Below are 13163 nucleotides of genomic sequence, written 5' to 3' on the forward strand. Positions count from 1 at the left end.
ACTATAAAACAATACTTACAGACATAAACTATTAGAAATACCAGTTGTGCCTGGTTGCTCCTCTTCCAGTCCAGCTCTCTGCTGTGGCCCAGGAGTGCATTAGAGGATGGCCTAAGTCCTTGGGCCCTGCACCCACATAGGAGACCAGGAGGAGCACCTGGCTCCTGGCTTTGGATCAGTGCGGTGTGCCCGCTGCAGCATGCCAGCCGCAGTGGCCGTTGGGGAGTGAACCAACGGAAAAGGAAGACCTTTCTCTCTGTCTCTCTCACTGTCCACTCTGCCTGTCAAAAAAAAAAAAAAGAAGAAGAAGAAGAAGAAGAAAAGAAATACCAGTTGTGAAGATTAAAATCATCGAACTTCCTATTCATGGGTTAGCTAAAGCAATTGGAAAGGTGCCTCATTGACATCCAATAAATCATCTATTTCTGTAATTCTATGTGCCACACTTAGGCTATTATATATAATATATATAATATATTATATTATAATATAATATATATTATACAATATATAATATAATAAAATATTATTATATAATATTTTATTATATCATATAATTTTTATAAATATATTTTATTATATAATATAATTATATTATATAATAATTATATATCTTATTATAATATATTATTAATTATATATAATTAATATTAATCAATTAATTAATATAATTAATATATAATTAATATTATATAATTATATAACATATAATTATATTATAATATATTATAATATATTATATATAATTATATTATATAATATATTATATATAATATAATATAATAATATTAAGTATTACATATTTTATATTAACTGTGAAAAGCCAAATCAGCCACACATAAAATTCTTTTAGGAGTTCTCTAGTGTTTTTGCTGTTTTGAAAGAGAAATAATTAACAGGCAACACAGCATATGAAATTTAAAGTTTTAAGTTTAGTTATTAAAGCAAGCGAATTTGTATAGATTTAAACACAGGATTGATTTTGTTTCACATGAGAAATCAGTGTTAAAGATTAATTTGCATGAGTATTTACTTGCTATAAGACCAACTAGCAGGCTCCCAGCTTTCTAATCTTTAACTGCATGTTTATTTTGTTTTATTGGTGACCAAATTTTAGATAATCGAGCCTGCATTGTGGAACAGCAGTTTAAGCCACTGTTCACAATGCTGTAATTCCCTATTGGAGCAATGAATCCTGGCTGTTTCACTTCTGATCCAGCTTCTTGCTAAAGATCCTGGAAAGGCAGCAAGAAGGTGGTCCAAATACTTGGATCTCTACCACCCACGTGGAAAATCTAAATGGAGTTCCAGGCTCTTGGATTTGACCTGACCCAGCCTGGGCTGTTGCAACCATTTAGGGAGTAAAGCAGTAGAGAGAAGATATTTTTCTCTCTGTGTCTCTCTCCCTCTTGCTCACTCTCTCTGTCAGTCTGCTTTTTAAAGAAATGAAATAAATCTTTAAGAAAACAAATATTAGGTAATCATTTCCATGTTTTTTGCCACTTGAGAATAAAAATAGAATTTAAAATTGTGCCATTTATGTCTCCTACAGTTTCAAAAAAAATGAGCAAAGCAAAGATTCTATCTTCTTCCGAGATGGGATTAGGCAAATTGATTTTGTACTTTCCTATGTTGATGACTTAAGGGAAGATGCAGAAATAAAAGCGGTAAGTGCCTATGTGAGAAACACAAGAATAACAAAAAGAAGTATATTCTATATTTTGATGTGGATATTCACATTGAATTACGTTGTAAAAAGTCAGAGACTTCCGAAGTGTTATTGAAAGCTGAAACTGAGTGAAAAGACTACAAAATAGGCAGCCGAGTAATGAATGTGTGATGCCAATTAAATTTACTGGATGTTTTAGAGACAAAGTCCTTTTACTTCTCCTCCAAGAAGCTGAGGTATTTTAGACAGCTCACATTAGATATTAAGTGTGGCCACCAAATTGCGGGAGTTTTTGAAAATAATAAAAATCTTTTCAGTGAAAATACTATTTTGAAATTGTAGGATGAATTTATCCAATCTGCAGTGGACTTTGTATTATATTGTAATTATGATCCTATTTTATTTTCATTATGGCAATTGACACTTTCAAAGCTGATATTCTTTGTTCACTTTTATTTATTTTTTAGAAAGCTTTTACTTAATAAATATTAATTTCATAGGTACAGCTTTAGGAATTCTTCCCCATACCCACCCTCACACTTCCACTCCCATCCCACCTTCTGCTCCATCTCCCATTCCATTCTTCATTAAGATTCATGTTTAATTATCTTTTTATACAGAAGACCAACTCTTTACTAAGTAAAGATTTCAACAGACACAGACACACAAAGTATAAATACTGTTTGAAGACAAGTTTTACTGTTAATTATCATAGAACAGCTCATTAAGGACAGAGGTCCTACATGGGGAGCAAGTGCACGGTGACTCTTGTTGATTTAACAATTGAAACTCTTATTCATGATGTCAGTGATCACCTGATGCTCTTATGAGCCGCCAAGGCTATGGAAGCCTCTTGAGTCCACAAACTCCATCAGTATTTAGACAGGGCCATAATCAAATGGAAGTTCTATCCTCCCTTTGGAGAAAGGTACCTCTTCTTTGACGGACCCTTCTTTCCACTGGGATCTCACTCATAGAGATCCTTCATGTAGATCATTCTTTGCCAGAGTGTATTGGCTTTCCATGCCTGAAATGCTTTCATGGGCTTTTTAGCCAGATCTGAATGCCTTAAGGGCTGATTCTGAGGCCAGAGTGATGTTTAGGGTGTTTGTCATTCTCTGAGTCTGCTGTGTGGCCTGCTTCCCATGTTGCATCGTTCTCTCCTTTTTAATTCCACCTGTTGTTATTAGCAGACACTTGGTCTTATTTATGTGATTTTTTTGACACTTATTCCTATATATATGTTACACGCTTAAAATGATCGCTTTAACTAGTAAGATGGCATTAGCACCCACTTTAATGGAATTAGGAGTCCCATGGCAAAATTTTTAGCTTTACCCTTAGGGGTAAGTCCGAGGGAACGTCTGCCGAACTGTACATCTCCTCCCTCTCTTATTTGGGCTCTTATTTTTTACTGTGATCAATTTTCAATTGGATTTAAAGACTTATGAGTAATTCTGTGTTAAGTAAAGTGTTCAACCAATGATATTAAGTAGAAAAAGAAAAGAGTAAAAAAACTAAAATAATAAACTGATCCTCTAAACTCAAGACAAGGGCTATTCAAATATTTGTTCCTCATAGTGTAAATTTCACTCCTAGATGTTTCCTTTTAGGTGCTCTACTAGTTGTCACAGATCAGGGGGAACATATGATATTTGTCTGTTTGGGACTGGTTTATTTCACTAAGTATGATTTTTTCAGATTCATCAATTTTGTTGCCAATGTCCGGATTTCATTTTTTTTTTACCACTATGTAGTATTCCATTAGTACATATCCCATAATTTCTTTATCCAGTCTTCTGTTGACTGGCATTTAGGTTGATTCCATGTTTTAGCTATCGTGAATTGAGCTGCAATAAACATGGAGCTGCAGATAGCTCTTTTATTTGCCGATTTTATTTCCTTTGGGAAAATTACAAAGGGTGGGATGGCTGGGTCCTATGGTAGGACTATATTCAGATTTCTGACATACCTCCAAATTGTCTTCCATGCTAGCTTTACCAGTTTTCATTCCCACCAACAGTGGATTAGGGTACCTTTTTCCCTACATCCTCACCAGCATTTGTTGTTTGTTGATTTCTGTGTGAAAGCCATTCTAGCTGGGGTGAGGTGAAAACTCATTGTGGTTTTGATTTGCATTTCCCTGATGGTTAGTGATCCTGAACATTTTTGCATGTGTCTGTTGGCCATTTGGATTTCCTCTTTGAAAAATGTCTGTTTAATGGGGCCGGCACTGTGGCAGAGCAGGTAAACACCCCGGCCTGAAGTGCTGGCATCCCATATGGGTGCGTGTTCTAGTCCCGGCTGCTCCTCTTCCAATGCAGCTCTCTGCTGTGGCCTAGGATAGCAGTAGAAGATGGCCCAAGTCCTTGGGCCCCTGCACCCATGTGGGAGACCCGAAAGAAGCTGCTGGCTCCTGGCTTCAGATCAGTGCCACTCTGGGCATTGCGGCCATCTGGAGAGTAAACCATTGGATGGAAGATCACTCTCTATCTGCCTCTCTGCCTCTCTTCTCTGTATATCCCTGACTTTTGAATAAATAAATAATTCTTAAAAAAAAAAGAAAAATGTCTGTCTAAGTCCTTGGCCCTTCTCTTAAGTGGGTTGTTTGTTTTGTTGTTGTGGAGTTTTTGATCTCTTTTTAGATTCTGAATATTAATCCTTTATCAGTTGCATAGTTTGTGAATAATTTCTCCCATTCTGTCGTTTGCCTCTTCACTTTCCTGACTGTTCCTTTTGCCTTTCAGAAACTTCTCAATTTGATGTAATCCTAGTTGTTAATTTTGGCTTTGGCTGCCTGTGCCTCTCGGGTCTTTTCCAAGAAGTCTTTGTGCCAATATCTTGCAGGAATTCTCCAATGTTCTCTAATAATTTGATGGTGTTAGGACGTAGGCTTAGATCTTTAATCCATGTTGAGTGAATATTTGTGTAAGGTGTAAGGTAGCGGTCTTGCTTCATTCTTCTGCATGTGGGAATCTAGTTTTCCCAGCACCATTTGTAGAATAGACTGTCCTTACTCCAGGAATTGGTTTTAGCTCCTTGATCAAATATTATAAGTTGGCTGTAGATGTTTGGATTGATTTCTGCTCTGTTCCATTGGTTTATCCATCTGTTTTTGTACAAGTCCCAGGCTGTTTTGATTATAACTGCCCTGTAGTATGTCTTAAAATCTGGTATTGTGATGCTTCCGGCTTTGATTTGTTGTGTAAAATTGCTTTAGCTATTCGAGGTCTCCTGTGTCTCCATATGAATTTCAGCACCATTTTTTCTAAATCTGAGAAGAATGTCTTTGGTGTTTTGATTGATATCACATTGAATCTGTACCTTGCTTTTGGGAGATTGGACATTTTGATGATATTCATTCCTCCAATCCATGAACATGGAAGAATTTTCCATTTTTCTTTTTGTGTCTTCTTCTATTTCTTTAAGGTTTTGTAATTCTCATTGTAGAGATCTTTAACTTCATTGGGTAAGTTTATTCCAAAGTATTTGATGGTTTTTGTAACTATTGTGAATGTGATTAATCTTGAAGTTCATTCTCAGCTGTGGCATTGTCTGTGTATACAAAGGCTGTTCATTTTTGTATACTGATTTTATATCTTGCTACTTTACTAAACTCTTCTATGAGTTCCAATAGCCTCTTAGTGGAGTTTTTGTATCCTCTATATAAAGAATCATGTCTTATGCAAAGAGGGATAGTTTGACTTCCTTCTTCCCAATTTGCATCCCTTTGATTTCATTTTCTTGCCTAATGGATCTGGCAAAAAACTTCTAGTACTATATTGAATAGCAGTAGTGAGAGTTGCCATCCCTGTCTGGTACCAGATCTCACTGGGAATGCTTCCAACGTTTCCCCATTTAATAGAATGTTGGCTGTGGGTTTTGTCGCTCCCCCTCTTCGTGGAGGAACGACACAGGACCCTGCGCTGTTCTTTCGTCTGCTCGGCCCTCCCCGGGTTTGCTGCTGGTTCTTCCCGGGTTGGCTACTATCCCTTCCACCTCCGTGGAAGGGCAGTTCCCCCTGGCCACATTCCCCACTTCCGCAGGGGAGCGGCACACCGCCGGCCGGCTTTCTCGGGGGGCTGCACCGGTGTTCCCTCAGATGTTCCCCTTAGATGTTCCCCTTAGATGTTCCTGGTGCATGCCGTCTCTCTCCTCCTTTATAGTCCTCCTCCGCCAATCCTAACTCGGCTGCCCACACGCCGAGTACGCTGCTCTCCAATCAGGAGCAAGTCCTACAGTTTATTGATTGAACTGGAGGCAGCTGTGCAGAAGCTGTTTACTTCTCTCCCAGCGCCATATTGTGGGAGAGCAGATGCATAGAATAAGTCTTAATTCCAGTAACTTAGTCCAGTCCGGATTGCTCCCCACAGGTTTTTCATAAATTGCTTTGATTGTATTGAGGAATGTTATTTCTATACCCAATTTGCTTAGAGTTTTCATCATGAAAGGAAATTGTATTTTGTCAAATGCTTACTCTGCATCTGTTGAGATAATCATGTGGGGTTTTTCTTTTTCAGCAGTTTGTTAATGTGGTGTATCACATTGATTGATTTGCGAATGTTGAATCATCCCCGCATACCAGGGATAAATCCCATTTGGTCTGGGTGGGTGATCTTTTCATGTGTTGTTGGATTTGATTGGCTAGAATTTTGTTGAGGATTTTTGTGTCTACGTTTATCAGGGAAATTGGTTTGTAATTCTCTTTCTCGGTTGCGTCTTTTTCAGGTTTATGAATGAAGGTGATGTTGGCTTTGTAGAAAGAATTTGGGAGGATTCCCTCTCTTTCAGTTGTTCTGAATAACTTGAGAGGAATTGGAATTTGTTCTTCTTAAATGTCTGGTAGAATTCAGCATTGAAGCCATCCAGTCCTGGGCTTTTCTTTGTTTGCCTGTGTTATGGGTCTATTTAGGTTTTCTATGTCTTTATGGCTCAATTTAGGTAGATTGTATGTGTCCATGAATCTATTTCTTCTTGGCATATAGCTCTTTGTAATAATTTTTGATGATTCTTTTTATTTCTTTGGTGTCTATTGTTACATTTCCTTTTTAATCTCTAATTTTACTGATTTTGTTCTTCTCTGTCGTCTTTTTGGTTAATTAGGCCACTGGTGTGTCACTTTTGTTTATTTTTCAAAAAACCAGCTCTTCCTTTTGCTGATCTTTTGTTATGTTTTTTTTTTTTGGATTCAATTTTGTTGATTTCTTCTCTAATTTTAATTATTTCTTTTCTCCTAGTAGTTTTGGGCTTGGTTTATTCTTGTTTTTCTAGATCCTTGAGATGCATCAATAGCTCATTTATTTGGTGCTTTTGCAATTTTTTTAAAGATTTATATTATTTAATTGAAAAGTTTCAGAGAGGTAGAGACAGGAGAGAGGTCTTCTATCCGCTGGTTCAATCCTCAGATGGCAGCAACTGCCAGAGCTGCACTGATCCAAAACCAGGAGCCAGGAGCTTCTTCCAGGTCTCCCATGTGGGTACAGGGGCCCAAGTATTTGGGCCATCCTCCACTGCTTTTCCAGGCCATAGCAGAGAGTTGTATCAGAAGATGAGCAGTTGGGTCTTGAACTGGCATCCATATGGGATGTTGGCGCTTCAGGCCAGGACTTTAACTGACTGAGCAACAGCACTGACCTCCAATTTCTTGCTGTTGACACCTATTGCTATAAACATTCTTCTTTTCACTGCTTTTGCTGTATCATGGAAGTTTTGATATGTTTTGTTGTCATCTGCATTCGTTTCCAGAAATTTTTTTATTTTTTTTTATGTCTTCTATGACCCACTTCTCATTCAGGAGCATGTTTTTCAGTCTCCATGCATTTGCATATGCTCTAGAAATTCCTGAGTTGCTGATTTCCAACCTCATTCCATTGTGGTCCAATAAGATTCATGGTATGATTCAGTTTTTGAATTTGCTGAAACTTGCTTATGGCCTAGTATATGGTCAATCCTAGAGAAAGATCCATGCACTGCTGAGAAGAATGTGTATTCTGGAATTGTAGGGTGAAAAGTTCTGTAGTTATCTGTTAGTTCCATTTGGTCTATAGTTAGATTAATTCTGCTGTGTTCTTGTTGATTTTCCATCTGGTTGATCTGTCCATTGCTGAAAGTGGAGCTTTGCAGTCCTCCAATACTATTGTATTTGAGTATAAGTCTCCCTTTAAATCTCTTAATATTTCTTTTAATTGGCCAGGTTCCCTGTAATTAGGTGCATACACGTTTATAATAGTTACATCTCCCTGTTGATTTGATCCCTTAAACATTATATAGTACCCTTCTTTGACTCTTTTAGCAGTTTTTCTGTTAAAGTTAATATTTTTCTGATATTAAGATGGCTATACCAGCTCTTTTTTGGTTTCTTTTGGCAAGGAATATCTTCTTTCATCCTTTCACTTTCAGTCTGCATATATCTTTGTTGGTGAGATATGTTTCTTATAGGCAGAAAATACATGGGTTTTATTTTTTAATCCAGTCAGCCAGTCTGGTCTTTTTTTAAATTTTATTATTATTATTATTATTTGAAAGACAGAGTTAGACAGTGAGAGAGAGAGACAGAGAGAAAGGTCTTCCTTTTCCTTTGGTTCACCCCCAAATGGCCGCTATGGCTGCACGTTGTGCCGATTTGAAGCCAGGAGCCAGGTGCTCCTCCTGGTCTTCCATGTGGGTGCAGGGACCCAAGCCCTTGGGCCATCCTCCACTGTACTCCCGGGCCACAGCAGAGAGCTGAACTGGAAGAGGAGCAACAGGGACAGATCCAGCACCCCGACTGGGACTAGAACCCGGTGTGCTGGCGCCGCAGGCGGAGGATTAGCCTAGTGAATTGCAGTGCTGGCAAGTCTAGTCTTTTGACTATGGAGTTGAGGCCGTTTACAATCAAGGGGAGTATTGATAAGTAATGACTTTGCCCTGCTATTTTTCCAAAAATATTCCTAATTTTTACTTTGAACTTCCTTTGATCTTTTACTGAGAGATTTTATTCCTTTACCTTCTTTTGTAGTGATGACCATGTTTCTGTGTGCAGCACATCAGTAAGCATCTTTTGTAGGGCTAGATGGGTGATGACAAATTCTTTCCATTTCATTTTTTGTTTTAAAAGATTTATTGATTTATTTGAAAACCAGAGTAACACAGAGATAGGAGAGACAGAGAGAGGTCTACCATCAGCTTGTTCATTTCCAATTGGCCACAACAGGCGGAACTGTGATGATCCGAGGCCAGGAGCCAGGAGCTTCTTCCAGGTCTCCCATGTGGGTGCAGGGGCCCAAGCACTTGGGCCATCTTCTGCTGCTTTCCCAGGCATAGCAGAGAGCTGGATCAGAAGTGGAGCAACTGGGTCTGGAAACAATGTCCGGGATGCCAGCACTGCAGGCGGCTGCTACACCACAGAGCTGTCCCCTCAATTTCTATTTGTTATGGAAATTCTTTATTTCACATTCATTCATAAATGAGAGCTTTGCAGGGTATAATATTCTGGGATGACAGTTTTTTCTTTTTCTGTTAATCTTGGACTATATCTTACCACTCTCTCCTAGCCTGTAGTGTTTCTGATGAGAAGTCTGCTGTGAGTCTAATTGGAGATCCCCTGAAAGTAATCTGGCATTTCTCTCATGCACATTTTAGAATCTTCTCTTTATGTCATTTGGACTTGGGTAGCTTCTATTTCTTTCCCAGGCCATAGCAGAGAGCTGGATCAGAAGAGGAGCAGCTGGGACAAGAACCGGCACCCACATGGGATGCCATTGCTGCAGGCCAGGGCTTTAACCTGCTGTGTCACAGCGCAGGCCCTGATACAGGCCTATATTGTACAGTGTTCAATATCTACCCTCATTTTGGTGAAAACATTCAAAATCCTCTCTCCTAGCTTTTTAAAAAACATATTATACATACTCAAGACATGCCTATTTGAAGATTAGTGTTTGAAGATACTGTAATTAAGTATTTTAAAATTTTACTGTGTATTTTGTTATACTTTACTCACAGTTCAAGCAAAAATATTGATGATCAGTGAATTGTTTTTAAGTCTACATGATTATGTGAACTAATGACCTATAGTTTAATTTGATTTTTCTCTGTGTGAAGCCATTCTATCCTTCAAGATTAAAAAGTCATATTGACATTTTGGCTTAAAGTTGAATTAAATATATAATTTATTTGCAGAGTATTGAACTTTGTAATACTGAGTCATCCCAAATAACAGCATGATATATTTGTCTTATTGTAAAGCTTTTATTTAAAAAGCAGTATTTTATTCAGTAAAGTTTTTATATGTCTTCCATTAAAAGTTCTGCTGCATATTTCCCAGAGATTATAGGATATATTGGATTTTTATGATTATTGGGAATTATTGTACAGATGGAAAACAGTACATGACATTAAGTTTGACGTAATACACGGAGGCCTTTTTAAAATAACTGGGGTGGGACACAGAACACTTAGAAGTTTGGCCATCGTGTACCAAGTCTCTCATTGAACAAATAAGAATAAAAGTATTCTGCATAATTCTGTTTGTTTTGCTAAAGGAAAGAAGAAAAGAATTTGAGCAAAATCTCCGAAAATCAGGTCTTGAATTGGAAATTGAAGACAAGAGGGTAAGTTTCAATATATATTTATACCTGAATCTTATTTTGTAAAATTTTTATTTATTTAAATATTGTTTGAGATAGAGCACTCTTATCCGCAATGAAGCCAGATAATCCAGACCACAATCCAGGCCAGACTCACACCATGGTCTTCCTCTGGCTATATCAACACAGTCCAAGTCTTCCACATAAGTGGCAAGTGGGATCTCACTCACAGAGATCTTTCATTTAGGGTGGTGGTTGTTGTTGTGTTGTGTTTTTTTTTTTTTTTTTTTTTTTTTGCCAGAGTGTCTTGCCTTTCCATGCCTGAGAAACTCTGATGGGTTTCTTAGCCAGATCCAAATGCCTTAAGGGCTGATTCTGAGGCCAGAATGCTGTTTAGGACACCTTTCATTCTATGATTCTGCTGTGTAGCCTGCTTCCCATGTTGGATCGTTTTCTCCTTTTTAATTCTATCAGTATTCGCAGACACTGGTCTTGTTTATGTGATCCTTTGACACTTAATCCTATCATTATGATCAATTATGAACTTAAACTGATTACTTTGACTAGTGAGATGGCATTGGTACATGCCAGCTTGATGGGATTGAGTTGGAATCCCCTGGCATGTTTCTAGCTCTACCATTAGGAGTAAGTCTGAGAGAGCATGTGCCGAACTGTACTGGTCGTCCCTCTCTCAGTCCCACTCTTATATTTAACAGGGGCCACTTTTCAGTTAAATTTAAACACCTAAGAATAATTATGTGTTAATCAAAGAGTTCAACCAATAATATTAATTAGAAAAACATACTAAAAGGGATAGAGTATTAAGTTGTTCCTCGACAGTTAGGACAAGGGCTGATCAAGTCATTGTTTCTCATAGTGTCCATTTCCCTTCTACAGGTTTCCTTTTAGGTGCTCAGTTAGTTGTCACAGATCAGGGAGAACCTATGATATATGTCCCTTTGGGACTGGCTTAATTCACTCAGCATGATGTTTTCCAAATTCCACCATCTTGTTGCAAATGACTGGATTTCATTTTTTTAGTGCTCTTTAGTATTCTATAGAGCACATATCCCATAATTTCTTTATCTAGTCTTCTGTTGATGGGCATTTAGGTTGATTCCAGGTCTTAGCTATTGTGAATTGAGTTACAATAAACATTGAGGTGAAGACAGCTCTTTTATTTGCCAATTTAATTTCCTTTGGGTAAATTCCAAGGAGTGGGATGGCTGGATCATGTGGAAGGGCTATATTCAGGTTTCTGAGAAATCTCCAAACTGACTCACATAGTGGCTTTACCAGTTTGCATTCCCACCAACAGTGGGTTAGTGTCCCTTTTTCCCCACATCCTTGCCAGCACCTGTTGTTTCTTGATTTCTATATTTAAGCCATTCTAACTGGGGTGAGGTGAACTTGTGGTTTTGATTTGCATTTCCCTGATTGCTAGTGATCCTGAATATTTTTTATGTGTCTGTTGGACATTTGGATTTCCTCTTTTGAAAAATGTCTAGCGCAGTTCTGGCTGTTGCCTCTTCCAGCCAATTTGGGAGTAAACAATCGGAAGGAATTCCTCTCTCTCTCTCTGCCTCTCCTCTCTCTGTGTAACTCTCACTCTCAAATAAAAAATAAATAAATTTATATAAAAAAAGAAATGTCTATTTAGGTCCTGGTCCAATCTCTTAAGTGGATTGTTAGTTTTTTTTTGTTGTGGAGTTTCTTGATCTCTTTTTAGATTCTGTTATTAATCCTTTATCAGTTGCATAGTTTGCACATATTTTTTCCCACTCTGTCCATTGCCTTTTCACATTGCTGACTATTTCTTTTGCGGTACAGAAACTTCTCAATTTGATGTAATCCCAGTTGTTAATTCTGGCTTTGACAGCCTGTGCCTCTGGGGTCTTTTCCAAGAAGTCTTTTCCTGTGCCTTTATCTTGTAGGGTTTCTCAATGTTCTCTAATAATTTGATGATATCGGATCGTAGAATTAGCTCTTTAATCCATGTTGAGTGTATTTTTGTGTAAGGTGTAAGGTAGGGGTCTTGCTTCAGCGTACTTTGGATCCCCTAAAGGATCATATCATCGGTAAAGAAGCATAGTTTGAATTCTTCCTTTCCAACTTGTATCCCTTTAATTTCTTTTTCTTGCCTAATGGCGCTGGCTAAAACTTCCAGAACTATATTGAATAGCAGTGGTGAGAGTGGGCATCCCTGTCTGGTACCAGATCTCAGTGGAAAGCTTCCAACTTTTCCCCATTCAGTAGTATGCTGGCCATGATTTTTTCATAAATTGCATTGATTGCATTGAGGATTGTTCCTTCTATACCCAGTTTGCTTAGAGTTTTCATCATGAAAGGGTGTTGAATTTTCTCAGATGCTTTCTCTGCATCTATTGAAATAATCATATTGTTTTTCTTCTGCAGTCTGTTAATGTGGTGTATCACATTGATTGATTTGCAAACATTGAACCATCCCTGCATACCAGGGATAAATCCCACTTGGTCTGGGTGGATGATCTTTCTGATGTGTTGTTGCATTGTATTGGTCAGAATTTTATTGAGGATTTTGCGTCTATGTTCATCAGGGAAATTGGTCTGTAATTATCCTTCTCTGCTGCATCCTTTTCAAGTTTAGGTTAAGGTGATGCTCATAAAAAGCATTTTGGAGGATTCCCTCTCTTTCAGTTGTTCTGAATAGTTAGAGAAGAATTGGAATTAGTTCTCCTTTAAATGTCTGGCAGAATTCAGCATTGAAGCCTCTGGTCCTGGGCTTTTCTTTGTTGAGAGGTACCTTTAAAATTATTTTTTTTTAGCAGGCAGAGTTAGACAGTGAGAGAGAGAGAGACAGAAAGAAAGGTCTTCTTTCCATTGGTTCACCCCTGAAATGGCAGCTACGGCTGGTCACTGCGGCTGGCTCACTGCTTGATCGAAGACAGGAG

The 13163-nt window shown here is 38.0% G+C and overlaps 2 protein-coding genes across 2 annotated transcripts in view; one reads left to right on the plus strand and one right to left on the minus strand.

Annotated features, from left to right (window-relative positions):
• LOC149127802 (centromere protein U-like) overlaps positions 1 to 13163 on the minus strand; it is a 108398-nt gene that overhangs the window by 66829 nt on the left and 28406 nt on the right. The window lies entirely within an intron of this gene.
• Positions 1 to 13163, plus strand: part of LOC127488962 (uncharacterized) — a 67581-nt gene that overhangs the window by 31258 nt on the left and 23160 nt on the right. Inside the window, exon 4 of the mRNA XM_089326833.1 lies at positions 10189 to 10257. Within this exon, the coding sequence (XP_089182959.1) occupies positions 10189 to 10257 (69 nt within the window). The remainder of the gene's footprint in view (positions 1 to 10188; positions 10258 to 13163) is intronic.

The sequence above is a fragment of the Oryctolagus cuniculus genome, chromosome 2, assembly GCF_051225735.1.
Source record: "Oryctolagus cuniculus isolate XC-2025 breed Fujian yellow rabbit chromosome 2, ASM5122573v1, whole genome shotgun sequence".
Classification (NCBI taxonomy): Eukaryota; Metazoa; Chordata; class Mammalia; order Lagomorpha; family Leporidae; genus Oryctolagus; species Oryctolagus cuniculus.